General features: G+C 43.6%; 1 protein-coding gene across 3 annotated transcripts in view; it reads left to right on the top strand.

Annotated features, from left to right (window-relative positions):
• Nucleotides 1-18,060, top strand: part of KCNK2 (potassium two pore domain channel subfamily K member 2) — a 126,686-nt gene that overhangs the window by 37,271 nt on the left and 71,355 nt on the right. The window contains exons 1-3 of one of the 3 annotated variants that reach the window (XM_059841054.1): nucleotides 11,880-12,024; nucleotides 12,639-12,696; nucleotides 14,423-14,733. In XM_059841054.1, coding sequence (XP_059697037.1) covers nucleotide 12,696; nucleotides 14,423-14,733 — 312 coding nt within the window. In that variant the 5' untranslated portion in view covers nucleotides 11,880-12,024; nucleotides 12,639-12,695. Of the gene's footprint in view, nucleotides 1-11,879; nucleotides 12,025-12,251; nucleotides 12,697-14,422; nucleotides 14,734-18,060 lie in introns of those variants that run through there. The other 2 variants (XM_059841053.1, XM_059841052.1) reach the window with 2 other exon arrangements.

The following is an 18,060-nucleotide window of genomic DNA, read 5'->3' as shown; positions in this document are numbered from 1 at the left end:
AATCTGGAGATAGAAAGAAAAACAGATTAGAAAACTCTAAAATAATATATAGGCAGCAAAGGAAAAATTAGGGGGGAAATTTCACATGCACACACACAAAAAAGAAAATTAAAGTTGTCATTATGGTTGCAAAAGAACACTGAGGAAAATGTAGAATGGAAATCGTAAATATTTAAAGATGTGCATGATGAAAGAAATTTTCTATCTATGATCATGATATCCTTTATATGTTTTGGAGATATTAGAAACAAATGTCTGTTACAAAGGGAAAAAATGGCCCAGTTTTCTCAGTGCACATTTACCACACAAAGAGATAAACCCCAACCTTTCAAAGGAAATTCCTTATATAGTGCTCTCAAGTCACTGTTTTCTAGATCCCCTAGATAAAAATGGACATAACAGTACTTTTTCACCTCAAAGAATTACTGAAGCAGAGAGCACTTCACAATGTTTAGCATATATATGCTATTGTAATGAGGCCAGTGCACACATCTTGCTACCTAAACTTGGTAGTCTGTACTAGGGAGAAAACTTAAGTTAAGGAATAAATTAATAACTCACTTTGAATAATTGGCATTCTAAGTTAATATGTGACTGTGTATTGGCTTGATTCATACACTGATTTTAAATAGAAAGGATAAGTGGTTTCTGCCATAGTTCTGCTTTATCCAAACCCAGGATGCATACACTTTTTTCAGGCACAGTTTATATTACTGTTTGCCTTTTGTGCTTTCCTGCAGCAAGTATTTTCTAAGACCTGTGCTCTGCTGAATACCCATGGAAACTTCTGAAGTGTGCAGGCTGCTCCTGTGCCACGGTGTGTGCAAGTGCTTCCCGTTTCCTGGTGCTCAGAAGCAGGTGCAGGCTGACTGTCACTGCTGAGTACAGTGGGGCAAGACCCAAGTGTGCACCAATCCTTTGTCCCTGAATCCTGCAGACCCAGTTCCCATGGCAAGGGAAGCCCAGGCCCAGCTGGAAGATGAGCCACAGCACGCTGTAGCTGGGCGTTGGTCTGCAGGATCCGTGCAGCAGGACCCTGGGGCGTGCCAAGGCATGCAGGGCAGCGTAAGCACAGGCACTGACACTCCGAATGTGAGAAACGACTGCTCCAAGTTTCCAGGCTTCCTTTGAAGTCGATGGGAACTCGCCTGAGTAAAGTACACATGAAAATGGAATAGAAGTGTTCAGTTTTGGCCTGTTAGGACATGGGTGCCGATAGAAAATGCTTCATTGCTGAAATCATAAGCAGCTGGCTAAATATTTGGGGCTTAAGAATACTCCACCCAACGGCTTGCTGGTTAGAGTGTTCACAGGGAGGTAGAAGATGTGAGCGTAGATCTCCTCTCCTGCCTCCTGAGTGGGTGTTTCAGCCACTGGCTTGCACCAAGTAGTGACTTTTTTGTCTCCCTTTTTCCTCCATTTCTTTCCATTTTTTACTCTGTCCTTGTTAAGCACTTTAAAAAAGCCCACCAAAACAACACCTGGAGTCTGAAGTGTGGACATTTCCTCCCTTGGGTGATTTAAATGCCAGAACCTAACAGGGTTTATTGCACTTGCTTTCCTTGGTGTTGCTCAGTGCCTACCTGTTAGCAGTTCCTGGAAGACCACTGTGAGTTTCTCTCGTGGGTGACTGACTTTGCCCACACAGGGAACACAGGAACTCAGGAACTTTGGTCTGCATCTGCTGTGTTTAACTAAGACTAAATGCATCAGTGCAGAGCATGGTGACTCTTAATTTATGTGTTGACTAAGCCCAAAGCCCAGAAGAGCTGAAGTGAAATCACAAGAGATAATGACCATAAGAGAGAGATAATGATGGCTGATTTTATTTTAGTGATGTAAATAAAATGTGCTGCATCAATACACAGTAACTGATGAGATGTGAGTCTGGACTGGAAGAAAGACAGGGTCAGTTACCCTTGTCCTCCCTTATTGATGGCAACTAGACCATGTAATTCCTTTCACAAGCTGGTGACCCTCCAGCCTGACATTATACATTCTGTATAAGTAATAACTAGAGCTTATAGCTTGGGTGTAAGTGCAGTTATATGTAGATAAATATGCAGATGAAACTGATGTCTTGTATGTGCAAGAGGTATATTGAGCGTGCATTGCAGTTAAGACATCAGTAATTGATACATGCAGATTCAATGTTACTTACTTTGAGAGAAACATGGCTGGCTGGGACTCTTGAAGTCTAAGTTGTGTTTTTCCATATATAGCTTCCTGTTAAATATTCTACACAGCAGCCACTATGCTTAGCTTCTTCCCTAAGTGGTCATTTTGAATGGCAAGCGGTTCAGCACTTATTGACAGGTTGTTTTCTTGTTTAAAAATAGAAGAATGTGTGGATCCTTGTACCCAGCAGGTAGCCAAGTAATAATGAAAATGATTGATGATAAAAAACTTGCTTTCTACTCTCCTGTCATCAACAACCTATTGGGATCAAGAGAACACTAGGATAGAAATTAATCTTCCTTGAGTTATTCTGAAGAGTCAACTGATAGGAGATTTCTTTGATCTCATTCAATTGAAATTGATTAATTCTGTTAATTACTCTGTTTGAACTGAGTTAGCAGGAATTTTCTGCGTGTTGCAGCATCCTTGATGGTTTGCCTTCTTGCATGCCAAACAAGAAAACTTGGTAGAGAATGTGAAAGGAGATGATGTCAACCTAGTGTTTGCTGACTTAGACTGATCATGACTATCAGTGATAAATATCTGTAGAAATGATCAGATGTAATTTGTTTCTGTCCTTTGATTCTTTACTGAAACTGTCATTGTTTAAAATACATAAAGAGTCCTTGGGGAAGGAACTCATGAATTCTTCTGCCAAGGAAATGCATAATCACTAAGATAGGAATATTTTCCCTCTTTCTCCCTCTGTCCATTTCGTACCTCATGAATCTTTAATCCTATAGGAAGAACTGGGGTTACATTAGAGTTCTTTAACACCTGCTGGACTATGGGATTGCTGCAAATCTAGGGTGTTCCCCCAAGTTTTCTGCCATCTCCTTATTCCTGGTGCCTGCTGGGAAGGTTCAGATTAACATTAATAGTGCAGGACTAACTTCCTATCTGGAATCTATTTTTTCTGGTTAGCAAACTGAATCTTAAGAGCTAGAGGAGATGATTGGAGTGCTTGGAAATGTACAAATAGACTGATATACTGAAGGATTTGCCACATACTGAGGACATGGCTGCTTCAGGTTTGTCAGCCATCCTGAGATCTGTCTTTGCTCTATCTAGCCTTCAGTCAAAAAGGAAACTAATTTACTAAAATGCTATTATTAAAAAAATTATCAGTGATTATTTCTGGAGAGAGGTATAAGAAATCAAACAATAAAACACAGGTGCATCTTATTCTAGCTAAGCTTCAAACTGGTTTGTCTTTCCCATGTGGCTAGTAGGGACTTGAGCCAAAATAACTTCCAAAATACCTGCCACAGCTCTCTGGTTCTGGGATCCAGTTCTCTTGCATCCTGCCTGATACAGGTTAGTCTCTGCTCTATAAAGATGGAGTGCCCTTGGGAGTGCCCTTCTGTGACACTGTAGCTCAGCTGGCAGTCAGCAGCTAATTGACTCTGAAGAAACCCTTTATGCAATAGGATGGCAAAACATCCTGACAAGCTCAGTACTTGCTCTGGGGGTAAACAGGTCATTTACCTGTTTTCAGTAAAATTCTTTCTGCTGATGGCAGGGGAAACTTGCTAAGTGAAACTTGCTAAGCACCCATGTGAGTGTATTGCTATTTATAAAACTCAAGTGTAAAACCTCCCAAACATATAAGTGAGAACAACAAATATAGCTCAGTAATATTTCCTAGAGATCAGATAAAATCACAGGACAGTGCCCTGGAGTCCAGTAAAGCACTAGGCTCAGTGATCTCTGTGTGTGACTTGCTTGAACTGGGCTTGCTTAAACACTGGAGTCATAGGCTCTTTCCAGGAAGGTTAAAGATGTGGATTTAAATGCCTTTATGCAGAAGAAATGTCTTTATGCAGAAGAAATAATAAAGTTCTTTTTGTTTATCCTGAGAACGTCTTGCAATCACTGCACTATTATGTAAAATCTGGAGGCTTTTCTTCTGTTTATGTTTTCAAAGAGAGCAGTAACCATATCTACTGTTTGCATAAAGTTTGTTCTGCTAGCTTTCCAACCAAGCCAAATGAAGGGCTATTTTCTGGCTCAATTGGGCATAAGAATTGGGCATAATGCTGAGCAGCATGGTGGGAAGTGTGTTTGTGTCCAGAAGCAGAAAGCTTGTTCAAGAACACCAGTGGTGAAAACTGAGCCACACAGAAATTAAAATAAATTGCTTTCTTTGGGGGTCACTATTTTGCTTCTAGACACCTCCACGTCAGATGTTACATATTTTATCTGCAAAATTATATAAAACCTCCAAAAGTAGCTGACAAAAAGATAACTCCAGAAATGGAGGCAACACTTACATGCCATGGAAGTACCATAATTAAGGGAGTTTGCCATGCTGAGGGGTCAGAGTTCCCAGTTTGAATGTGCTGCTGGGAAGATTATTTCCAGAAGCTGGAAATACTTTTTTGTTATGCTGCACAATCCTTTGCATGCAGCAGCTGCCTTTAAATTCCCACACAGCTCTTTATGTGGGGTTCTGCTCTGATGTACAGCAGATATATCCAAGATATCTGAAATCCATCACATCTGGATTGCATGCATTTTTTGTGGATTTGCTAGCAGGATGAAGGACCCACTCCCTGTGACCCTGTAAGTTAGGAACAAGGGATGGGGTTTTTTTCCCCACAAATCTAGTTTACTAGTCATAATATTGTGATCAGAGCTAACTTTTCAAAATATTCTAGGCAATTTTTATGAGTTAGTAAAATCACCAGATCTTCTCTCTAAAATAACGAAATTGCCATTAAGTCCCCAAGAATCTGGTGCAAATATTCAGCCTGAGGCTTCTTTACTCACTGCTTTTGTTGTATGTCTTTCATTGAGATACTCTTACTGGATAAAGCCTTAGGTAAATTTTTTGAGTCATAATCCCCTTAATATCCGAAGTTGTTATGAGAGAACATGAAAAGCTAAGAAAGCAATACTTTCAGAAATTGGTTCCTTTGTGGATTTTCTATTAACTTTTTCCTGGCAATCATGCTCATTAATTTGGTATACTCCCCTTTTTAGCACACAACACTCACAAAATCACCGAAAGTTTACAGAAATTATTATAGGAGGTCACTTATGCTGTGTTTGTTGCCAATATAAATAATTTAGAAAAATTATTATTTTTATTGAAGAGTACCTTTTACACTAACATAATGATTTTTTTGCAATTTTACTCACCCTTTTTTGTGATGGGGCAATTAATCTTTTAGGGCAAATGATTCCAAAAATATTAATCTGCTGAGAATTTTAGAAATAGAACAGCTTTTATGTCCAGGCTGCTAAAATGTAATGGAAATTTCATAATATTAATTTTAGCTGTTTTATGTGAAAGGATCATACAAAATAACTTTCTCACCAGTCACAGCCCTGAGCGCATCTGGTTCTATTTGTTGCCTGGGGTATTACATCTGGGGTATATTTATATTTGCTGTGCAAAGAGGAAAATAAGGGCCAATCTTGCCCTGTATTTTCTACCTATATTTTCCTTGGAGCCAGAGTCCAGCTTTTAATGTTCCCTCTACCAAGAGAAAATAAAATATAAGACTGTACAAGCCCATGGCTGAGTTTCCTTGCATGCTTAACATCAGTGGCAGGACACAACAGAAACACCTTTCTTCCAGCAAAAGTACATAGATTAGAAGCCACTTCAAAGCTAAAGAGATGAGTATGAGTAGCCTGTTCTCCTGCCAACACAGTCCATAACTGCCAGTCAAAGATTAAACCACTAAGCCCTCAATTTCAAGATCACACTTTAAAGAAAATAGAATGAAGTGCCTTCAAGGATGGAGGTGCTGAGCAATGCCAATGCATGATGCATCTGAATGGCAGGGATTTATGTTTCTTACTGCCCAAATACCTTATGAAAACTGGGCTCTGCTCACCCAGCTTTCTGCCTGCATGGTGTTAGTGACATCTTTGTCACAGCAGAAAGAACAAGCACTAGAACAATCTGCTGAACTTAAAAAAAAAAAAAAATACTACCAAATGCTATCTTTCTTTAAAAAACATGTAACATCCTTTCCAGACATCTCTCTAAGTAGCTGAACATAGAGTTTGCCAGAAAATAGTCTCTTGTGCATATTTGAAAATAATTCATTGATTTCATTACACTTTATGGCTAAAGCCAGGTAGAGTAGAGTCTGGTGGTTTTAAAACATAGATACTTAATGTTCTCCTTTTTCATCACCTCATTTGTATTCTTTATTTCTGCTAGCAAGTTCTTTCATTAGCCCTGCATGATACTTATTTAGTATTGCCAGGGCTATTTTCTCTTGTTTTCTCTTTGTCTGTTTTGTTTTGTTTCTTCCAAATTTGATTTGTGGATTACTTGAAAAGAAAAGCACTAATGCTATTTTAGGTGATTTCCAGTGTCCCTGTCTGTATTTTATTTTATTTTCAGATTGCTGTGTCATAGGTCTGTGTCACTAATTCCAGAGTTCCCTAAAAAGTGGATATAGTACTTTACAAATACAGAAAGTCCTCAGCTCCTCAAGGCATGATTTAAAAGTAAGCTTACTGACTCAAGGAAAACCCCCTTTAGAGTCAGCACAAACTCTGGCAATTCTCATCAGGCCTGAGGTGTGCAGTCATACATATGTTTTTTTCTTTCAAAATATTCCCTGCTTTTTTCCAGTCTGCAAAGACAATATGGAGATTAGGTTTCCATCTCATCTCATCCAGTAGCACCATGAAAATCAGTTGCACGGTTGGTACTACTGGGTGTGGAGAGACAGATATGAATTCTAGTTATTCCCATTGTCAGCCTCCTTATTTGAAGAGACCACAATGGCAAAAATGGAAAACAAATTACAAACCAGCAATTTTGTAGAACATTTTGGTGATTACAGAAAAGCATTTTGTAATCATCCCAAAGCACTACTAGCTGTCCATCAAGGACATCAGTAATTCAAAGTAGTGGTAAGTTTTTCTGTTCATAAATAATCCATAATAATGGTGACATACGGCAATTCACATTTATCATTGATAAAAATGGCACTGTAAGTTAGTTATAATCATTGCTTCTGAAGCACTCCAAGCATAATAGATTTTGGAAACAAATATGAAAAAAAACAGTGGCAGAACATGTGATAAATAAATCCCATTAGGTCTGATAATACGACATAGGCAGGAGGAAACCCACTGGGAGATTTGCAAGTCAGTAAAGAAAAATACACATTCACAATATTAATTACAACAGTCAGTGCTTTACAGGTTCTAAAACAACTTCCCTCTTGCTGCAAGTGGATAAATAGATAAGGCTTGCTAGCAATGGAAAGAATTAGAACATAATTAAGACTGACAACTGAGCTGTATAAAAATAGATGAGCACATGTAAACATTTTTTCTAGTAATTGATGAGGTGAGAAACAATGGCTTTTCTACTGAATAAATAATTTGTCACACTGTAGGACAGACGCTCCTGGTAGGTGTAATAACTTGTTAGTGAGGTAGAACTCATTAATATTGCGTGGTGCAGTCGACACTCTGGAGGGAAGGGATGCCATCCAGAGGGACCCTGACATGCCTGGGAGGTGTCACTCAACATGAGCTAGCAATGTGCCCTCACAGCCCAGAAACCCTAACCAAATCCTGGGCTGCATCCAAAGGAACATGGGCAGCAGGTCAAAGGAGGTGATTCTCCCCCTCTTACTCTGCTCTGGTGAGTCCTCACCTGCAGTGCTGCATCCAGATCTGGGGACCCCAACATAAAAAGGACATGGAACTGTTGGAGCAAGTCCAGAGGGGTAATGAAGTTGATAACAGGACTGGAGAACCTGCCCCACAAAGAGAGGCTGAAAAATTTGGGGCTGTTCAGCTCAGAGAAGAGAATGCTGCATGGAGAACACATAGCAACCTTCCAGTATCTGAAGGGCCCCGCAGGGAAGCAGGAGAGGGACTCTTTGTCAGGAACTGCAGTGATAGGACAAGAGGGAATGGGTATAACTTAGAAAGAGGGGAATTTTAATTTAGGTATTAGGAAGAAATCCTTTACTCTGGGGGTAGTGAGGCACTAGAACAGGTGTCCCAGAGAGGTTGTGGATGCCAAACCCTGGAGCTGTCCAAGGCCAGGTTGGATACAGCTTTGAGCAACTTGGTCTAGTAGGAGGTGTCCCTGCTCATGGCAGGTGGGTTGGGACCAGATGGTCTTTAGGGTCGCTGCCAACCCTTAACATTCTATGATTCTGTGATTCTGCAGTACATATTCTAGTTGCCCTATGTATGCTTAATTCATTTCAAAATTTGAATTAGATGAGATCATGTATTTTTCAATGGGTCTGTTTTAGGGCTTTACCATTTTCAGAGGCAGAGGAGGGCTGAGTACCACTCAGCTGCAAGTGTCTCTGGCCTATTGCCTTCTCCCCAGTGCTGGGAGGTGTGTTTTCAGCATAGTCACTCGAAGCAGCTTGGCATCCTTGCTGCTGTGAAGAACATGGTCTGCCTTCTCCTTAGCTCCACAGAGGAGCAGGCTGTGTGCCATTAGTCCCTCATTTAGTTTAAATTCCCATAGCAGGATACAACTAATGGTTTATGGTGAAATACAGTGGCATGGCATGGCCTTAATGTCATAATTATCCATAAAGAACTGACAGAGATCTTTTAATGTCTCCAAAGAAGTCAAGAGACAAGTAATTTGTAAGTCCTGCTGAATAAGTAAAATGAACCTTAAAATTGCCTTATTATGTAAGTCCAGTAGTGTTTCTGCAAAGCTTTCTGGTAATACAACCTAGCAGTAGCAGAGGTTTATCCTTGACTTTAACTGGGTGTACAGTTTGGCCAAATTCTGAAGAGAGGCAGATAGCAATTCCTGCTATCATGTGATGAGGAAGAGGGGATGCTGTGTTCAGGAGGTCCCAAAGCCTAGAGCAGTACACTGTTTGATCAGAGGCACAGGTTCCCTGGGGTCAATTACCCAGGTGCCCACATGAATAAGCTGCTGTTGAAGACAGCGAGGCAAGTGCCCTCACTGGAACCCTTGTCACAGTAATCCCTTGGGAGTGCAGAAATTCTCAGCCACTAAATAAGACTGAAGAAGGCTGGAACCTGTGGTGCCTCCCATTACACAACTCCTTAAAGGAGAAGAGCATTTATTGCTCACAGAGGTGGGGGCTTAGCAGAAGCCTCTTGTTCTGGGCACAGAGCAAGTGTTCTTCATGACCTCCCAGGGAAGGGATGGCCCCTGAATTAGGAAGAGGAAAATAAACTGTTAGTGACAGGTAAGAGTACTTTTTACTTGAGCCTTTCAAATTGGTCTTTATAGGGTAATACTTCTCTGGAATTACTATTTCCCTGCGAGTGACCTTGTGTCCTATCAAAGCTATGTTTAGGTCATCTGTAGCTGTTATTTCCATGAATATGGGATTGCTGTGTTTATCATGCAATTTCAACTTCCTATGCATGCTGCATGCCTGTCTATCTTGGCAGTGCCTACTGTTAACATTTCAAAGAGTTGAGCAGCTTCCAGCACCCACCGTCTGTGAGTATTGTGGTCATCCCAAACTCATGCCAGTACATTTTTAGACAGCATTTGACAGTCCTGTACATTGTTTTTCTCATGTTAGCATGAAATACACAAACCCGCTTATACTTAATCTTAGAAATTTTTTTTCCAGTTTGTTCAGATAAATCTCCTTGGCTCAGCAGCAAATCCATTTGCTTGCAAGGCTGGAGCTCTGTGTTTTAGCCCCTTTTATTACTTAATTTGCCTGTGTTGGTTAGTGGAAAGTTTTGTCAGCACTGCATTTAAGTGCATTTGTTTAGCAAAGTTCAGGCCTGATGTGTCAAGCTGGTCGAATGTCAGTTCCAAATTTGAGGGCAAAGTGGTCAAACACAATATTCAAACAATGTGTGGTGTACATTGCAAAAAAAAGAATTGATGGGCATGACTCCATAGAGTAAAGGCTAGTGCTGTAAAGGGCCTCCTGAAAATAGGACTTGCTGTACACAATGTTTTTTTTTTTTGTAGACTACAAAAAGAATTACTGGTTTTCTTGCTGAATTCGAAGATCAATGTTGTATGTGGAGTGTTTATATCCCTGCTAGAAATGAGAATGCACAGCTCAAGTCCACTCAAAGTAAGATGAGGATCCAGCTGAGGATTGCATCTGAGATCACAATAGGTGGAAAATATCAGCCAACTGAAAGTAGACATTGGAGATGTTTACTAGGTAATTGATGGAAATAACTGCTTCCCCAGAGACAGCTCTTCAGGTCTTAAGGTTATGGCAGCAATGCAGTCATTCCCGGAGCAGATCTCATAATGGTTTCTTCCCATTGGGTGGAATCCCTAAATTTAAGGCCTGCTCCAAACCCTCCTGAAGCTATTGGAAAGCTTCCCATAGGTTTCAATTTGTAGACAATAAATATGAGCCTTTTAAAGCTTTTAATAATAATTCCTTCACTCAAAGGAAAACAAAATCTCATTCCAAATATTTAGTTTGCTAAAGAAAGGCATGTAGTATTTTCCACAGTATTTTATGGAGACACAGGTCAGCATGGGGAAAAATGTTCACGCCTGTTTTTCCATAGGATGTTCAAAGAAATCCTGCAAAATTATTCTTTTCCATGAGATAGGAGCAGCCAGCGTTTACATAGGCTAATGATTAAGAAATCTGCTGGAAAGAAAGGAGAAAATATGATTATTTTGGGGAGAGTATTTTATATTAAAAATATTCAGGTGTGAGAATCTTACATCTTTGAGAATTCCTTGAATGAGGGAGTATCAGCAGTCAGAAGCAGACATTTCTCTTTGTGTTTGAGTATTGGGTCAGTGTTGATGAAGCCAACCCTGTGACCAAAGATCTGCTTGCAGGGGGTTGTTGGACTGGGCCCAGAGGCTCTCGTTACTCGACAAGGGCTCTGCTGGTTCCCAGGCATGGGCAGCAATGAGCTACAGCTCTCCCTGAAATAGCAGGGGCAGCTTCCTGCCCTGTGCAGCATCTTCTGGAGACATGTGGACACGCAGGGCGAGAGTGGTGTGATTGATGTTGCTGAAATTGGAGTCCTAAGGAACTCAATATTACACTCATTTGTATTATGTCACATTGATATGGAGAAGCGTTAAAATAAGTGACTTCTCAAGTGTTTGCTGATGGTGCTGCTGATTTAAGTGGGATTATAGCCCATTAAACACCCGATGTATGACTGTCTTTGGCCATTTTACAGATACAGCCTCTGGCTTTAAATGCTTGAGACTTATACCCATTTTTTATAGTCACTAAGTTTTCAGACTTTTTAGAGAGTGTCTCTGGGGGCAGTTTTTGGTTTCTCTTGGTAAATCCTCTTCTAGGATTTGTCTTCATGCTCTTCACCTCACTGTGAACAACTGACCCATGGATAGTGTCAGAGGTGAGAGATGACTGGGAAATAGGGGAGCTAGCCCACGGCAAAGATAGCAAGGATAATTTCAGGCTTTTTAGTGGCAGAAAGCGCAGTTGAAGCAGCATTTCTGATGTATCTATCAGACAGATATGGAAGAAGGCGGTGCGCAGGCGGCGCGTGCGATAGGAGAGCAGCTACCATCCCTGACTCCCAGATCCCATCTAGTTAACTCCTTGCAGCAGCACACCAGAGCTGCCAAGCACCGGGTTAAAATCAGAGCGATCCGGGAAGGACGGAACCGCCTGGCCCTTCAGCCTCGCGCCGTTCTCCGGGGAGGGCCGAGGTGTCCCCGCTTGTCCCCCTTCTCCTGCTAATTGGGTGACATTTCGGACAGTTCAAAAGTTCACGGGGAGGCTCTGGCGAGGCGACCGGTTTGTGGGGCCGGAGCGGGAACCGCCGGCAGGTCCAGCCTCGCCGGCGGTGTTGGCCGGTGCCTTCTCCTCCTCCCTCTCTCCCTCCTCTCTCCTCGCTTGTTTCCAGGCGAGACCTTGCTCTCCGCAGGTACCGCTCTGCCTCCCCCCCCCCCCGGCTCCCCTTCCATCTTACGCCCGGGCGCCCCTGCAGCTTCTGCTGGCCGCCCAGCCGGGCAGGCTGCGCGGAGGGGCGCGGAGCCCCGGCGGGCCGGGAGCGGCGCGGAGCGGCTGCCCCCCCGCCGGCGGGGGGCGCGGAAGGGGGCGCGGAAGGGCGGGGGGGGGCGAGCAGCGGTGCGGCTGCTCGCCGCCCCACAAAAGGCACCGCCGGGCTCGGGCTGCTCCGCACGCCCGGCGCACCGGAGCGCGCACGGACACGCACATACACACACACACACACACACACACAGACAGACAGACACACGGGCACTCGCGCACACACGGACACACTCGCACGCACTCGCACACACGGAGCGCCGCGATGTGCGATGCGCGATGCGCGACGTGAGGCACCTCGCACGCCGCGGGGCCGGGGAGAGCCGGCGGGATCCGCGTTGCCAGCCCGCCCGCCCCTGCCGCTCCCTCTCCTCCAGACCCATCCATCAGTCTCATCCTATCGGTCTGCTCCTGCCTTTCTTTTCTTTTCCTTTTTTTTTTTTTTAAATATTTTTTTTTTTTAATTTGCTCTAACTGTATCTATCCAAGCATAGAAAAAATGCCTGCCCGTGGAGCGAGGAGAGGGCACCGGGTCGGTAAATAAGAAGTGAGTACGAGCACAATGGCGTGCCTCCCCGCTCCCAGCCCTGCGGATGCTGCATGCGCCCCTGCTTCCCCCGCACCGGACACCGGGATGCTCCTCGCGGCGGCCCGGGGCTCCTTTGTACCTTGCCTGGCTCCTTTCCCCTCCCTTCCCGGCCCCGCTCGCGCCGCGCCCCGGCTCCGCCGCCGGCCGCCTCGCCCCCGCGCCTCTCCCCGCGGCGGAGCATCCCAGCTGGCCGCAGCTTCCCGGGGGTTACCGGGGCTGCACCCCGCAGGGGCGGCGGCGTCCCCCGGCGCATTGCACCGGCCGCGGGGAGGGGGCTGCGGGGCCGGCGGCGGAGCGGCGGTGCCCGGTGCCCGCTCCTTTGTTCGCCGCCGGCGGCCGCGGCGGGTCGGCGCTGCTCCCGGCGGGCTCGGCGGCCCCGGCCGCGCTGAGAGCGCTCCCCGGCACCGGCCCTGGGGGATCGGGAGGGCTCGGGGGCTGCCGCAGGAGAGAAGGCGGAGGCGGGAAAGGGGCTCCCCCGGCAAGGCGCGGGACGGGGGGGCCGTGCCCCAGCCGCCGGTGCCCGTGGGGCGGGGGCCGGAGCTGTGGGAGGCGTGACCGCGGCGCGCGTGGAGCGCCCGGCGCCCACCCCGCGGGCTGCCAGGCGTGCCCCGGGTCCCCGCCCGGCCCGGCCCGGGGCTGCCACTCTGCCCCGACCCCTTCTCCCGGAGCAGCGGTGTGTGCCAGAGCCCGGCGGGTTCCCAGGCGGTGACTCTGCCAAGTACCACCGCCTTCCTTGCAGGGAGTCATCCCATCTCCGCCGTCCTGTGGGAGACTTTTCCTCTAGATTTAGATCTGAGCTTTTCCCACCAGCGGCTGGAAGAACTGTCTTGGCCATTTAAAACGTACTGGTTATTCAAAACAATTTAAATATAGCTTGTGTGGTTACTGCCGTGACCATCTTCCTGCAGGAGACCTTTATCTGGACTTGATGTGGAGGATTTTTTTTAGTGCCCATGTAGTTACTGGTAGTCACATGAGTTATCCAAGTACTTGATTAATACACTCAGCCACCCTTTTCCTAACCCGATGGGGGTTTTGTAGCTGTAAATAAAAGTACCTGCTGTAACAAATGCACGACTCTTCCAGTAAGCACACATGTGTTGTGCCACTCTTTTCTGAAAGGTGTAATCAATAAACAATCAGCCCGTTAAGACCAGTATGATGAGCAATGTCTTATGTCTGGAGAGTTTAGAAATGATCACACAGCTGTTCTCTGAGAGCATTTGTTGGACCATAGGACAAAATAGCTGAAAGAGATGAGGTTTTGTATTTTCCTGATACTTCTATAAAGCTGAGGTAGAGCACAGCTGGAAGGCTGCTTAGCAGTGCTTGAGAGAACAGCAGACGTAAAAAATCTCTGCAGCAAAATACTACCTTAGAGTAATTTAATGAAATGCAAGGATGTAGGGGAAGTATGCTTTTGGAAATGATTCAATATCATATGGGGACAGGCATAGAAAATGTTGCAAATGTGCTTATACATGTAAGATGGACACTACTACTCATAGCAACAGATCTGAGTAAGATCTGAGTTGTAAGGTGTTATGGGATTAAGAGAAAGAAGCAGCAGTTTAAGAATTCCATTTAGAAGCAGCAGAATTTGTGTAATCTCTTGGCAAGAAGTTGAGTTAGTGAAATCTGAGTGGCACTGTAAACATTAACTTTCTTTCTCTATTTTTATCAGTGGCGGCACCTGACTTGCTGGATCCCAAATCGGCCACTCAGAACTCCAAACCAAGATTATCATTTTCCACCAAGCCTACCGTGCTCACTTCACGGGAGGAAAACGATTCAGCCATTAATGTTATGAAATGGAAGACAGTCTCAACAATTTTTCTGGTGGTAGTCGTGTATTTAATAATTGGAGCAACAGTATTTAAAGCCCTGGAGCAGCCTCATGAGACCTCCCAGAGAACCACCATTGTGATTCAGAAGCAGACGTTTGTATCTCAGCATTCCTGTGTGAATGCAACAGAGCTTGATGAACTGATTCAGGTAATCCATACCAAACCCCTTATCACCTTGCCTTAGAGGAACAAATTATACATGGCAGCACTGCAGTGATAAGGGGCAAAACCTTTATAGGCAGAGCTCTGTATTGGCCGAGCGATGTAACAAGTGTTAAGACCAGAAGCTGAGCATTTGCATTTTCATGCAAAGCGTCATGGTTGAAAAGCTATTGCTATTTTTAGGTCCAGTATGCTTGATAGAGGGCCTTTTCACTGAAGCCTCCCATTATGCTAATTAAATGATTATTCATCAGCAATATATATAATTAATAGTTCACAAAGGAATTGGTATATTGATTGTGCTTTGCAAGATCTGTCAATATTTGAAGTGCCTAATTCTGAGGAAGAAGCTACACCATCCATTGCCTTAAAGGACTCCTAATTTACTGTGATTTTATCAAGCTAGCATTCCTTCCAGCTGTATGTTTCTTTATATTGATTTCGTTTTAAGTACAGGAAAGCACCATGGACTTCCTACTTGATCTTAAATCTCAATTTTCTCTGCTTCTTAAAGGCACATCCGCAAACGATGTACATTGGTGTGTTCCTATTAACATGACTTTACCCTTGCAGGTCGCCTGCCTCAGAACCGTGGGAGATACTTATTTGCAGTAGTACAGAACTAGATCTGGAGCCTCATAAATCCCCTTCCAACTTAACTCCCATGTTCTTGTGAATATCCAGTGGCACTGGAAGGAATCGCAGAGGGCTGCCAAATCACGTTGGTTCTGGGCATGGGACAATGAAATGGGAGTCAAGTGAACAGTCAAGAGTTGGCAAGGATTGACTCCTTCCTTTGCAGTGGCTGTGGGGCTGTCTGGGTCTACAGAGCCCAAGATGGGACAGGGAGAGCAGGAGAGGGTGTTGGGCACCCAGACTATGGCGAGCAGGAACTCTGGAGTATGCCAGATGCATGGGCAGAAAAAAATTCTGAAAGTGCTTTTTGTCAGCAGATATGGCTGGGAGTTTAGAAGCTGATTTTACCTCTGTAGACCAATCTGCCTTGAGCATCAGCATGGACTTGTTTTCTTTTTTCAGTTTTAAATATAGAGTTCTGATGTACTGAGTTATTTTTATGGTACACTACTTCTGAATTTTAAAGGTAAGCTGGGAAAATGTCTTGTATTTTGTGGTTTCTCCCCTACCTTGTTGCTAAAACATATTCCAAAACTGCTACCCTTAAAATGCCTGTCAGACAGTTCCTCTCTCAACGAGTCCAACCAGGCATGCCTGAGGAGATGCTGCTGATAGTGATTTAGATGCTGTGTAATAACTGTGTTCCAGTGGTTTGACCAGCAGAATGTGAGACAATCTTTCAGAGAAATACACAAGCACATTCTGATGAAAAATAACTCTTGTAGCTACTATAAATATCCTCCTATGAAATTTTTAGGTCAGATACTGTACTTGTGAAGATAAAAAAAGAAATTTTGAAGCAATATTATCTTACATCATATGCGAGATGGACCTTAAGGCAAAAACTGTTGAAATCTGCTCTGGAGTACTTAGATATTTTAGCATTTATGATTCTCTGCCCAGAAGCACAGATTGATAATAAAAAACCACTTCATCAGCATTCAACGCCCATTTGATGTTCTGTGTAAAATAAATGAGTTTCAGTACAACCATCAGAGAACAGATAACCATATCAGCATTAGCTTCCATCTCCACTAATGATCTTGCCACAACCAGAAAAACACAGGCATGTGAAGCATGGGGAGGTGACACAGCCTCCCATGGCACATGGATGAGAGAGAATTGTGGAAAGAGTTTGCTCTGCTTGCTATTGGGGTAGATGGAAAACTTAATTTGGCCTTGATCCCATTTGCTTCTCTGTAAAGAGCACCATGAGGTGGAGGTAGGAATGGGATGTTCCACTCCTTTCACAGGAGCAGAGCTGGGGCACAGGGACCCTGCTTGCGTGCCTTGCCTTATGCAGAGTGTGTTAGTCAATGACATCAAGTCAGTGACATTAAGGGTTGGGAAATTCTGCTTTCCCAAAGTAAAATGGAAAAGCAATGGTAAAAAAGAGTCTCAAATTAATTTTTCCTGGTCTAGGCTACTATCTTACTCACTGGCATTATATATCTTCCCTTGTTGCCACTTTGCCACAAAAACTAAGTTAGTGAAATACATTTTGTCTCCCTGGGATTATGTCTGACTGCTATTACAATATAATGCAGTGTTTCTTCAGTTTTTGTTGGATTTCTGTATGAATAAAAATAAATAGTGTGTGCAAGGAAAAAGTAAACATTTAAGAATTTACTGAAAGCTATAAAACTGAAAATTAATATGTACTAGAGTAGAGGGGAGCTGGAATAATTAGTTTGTGTGAAGAAAATTACAGAGCTTACAGACTAATGTCTCCTTTAATCAAGTATTTACCTTGAGTCAAACTATAATGAAATTCACTGCAACTTTTCTTTTTGAACTTTGAATTCTGGGAATCCAGATACTGTTTTGGCTCTTTCATGCTAGTCATTGCTGAAGGTGCTTGTCATACCAAGCTTTTTCAATCTTCACAAACTTCTGCTCTGTAGTTTAATCCTTACTCTGAAGCAGGCTTGGCTACCCGAAGGCTGTCCACAGGCAGTACAATATGTGGTAGCTTAATCAGGTGAGCACATCAGAGAGACTAGTTGGAGAGTACAAATTCAGCTAAAAAAAAAAGAAGTACAAGTGGAATGACAGTCCAGTTTCCAGCACCCAGGAGTCATGGAGTTTCCAGCACCTTGGCTAAAATATTCCTTATGTCACAAAGCTGTTTAAAACGTTGTTGTGTGTTTCTGTATATACATACAGGATAGGGATTTTTCCCTTCCTGTTTTCTCAATCCTTATTTTATCTCACCAATCCCCAGAACTTGTCCTGGTACAACAATATATACTGTTGCCAGCTCTTCAGCAGGCACAAGTTTATTCCCTGGGTTTTGAATTCCTGAAACTTTGTATTGTCACATTGATTATGTGGCTCCTCTGGGTGTACTAGGTGAGAATTATACTTTTACAGACATCATGTATTTTATATAGATGTAAAATATGGGGCAACAGAGAGCTGCTATGCAGCCTAGAAAACGTGCAAAGGTAATGGAATAGAGTGCTTTGAGGATGGCAGTGAGGTAAATTCAGCTGCCTCAGAAAAAGGACCTGTATTTTCCTCATAACTTTTCAGCCCTGTCCAGTCCAGCAGCATTATTCCGGTACTGACAAAAAAAAAAAAAAAAAAAAAAAAGGCATGGTCTTTATGACTTCTTCTGTCTCAGACTTCCATGGTCCAGTATTGCAAATCTTTCAGTTGAAAGCACTTCAGTTAC

The sequence above is a fragment of the Haemorhous mexicanus genome, chromosome 3, assembly GCF_027477595.1.
Source record: "Haemorhous mexicanus isolate bHaeMex1 chromosome 3, bHaeMex1.pri, whole genome shotgun sequence".
Classification (NCBI taxonomy): Eukaryota; Metazoa; Chordata; class Aves; order Passeriformes; family Fringillidae; genus Haemorhous; species Haemorhous mexicanus.
This window is presented reverse-complemented; position numbering and strand designations above follow the sequence as displayed.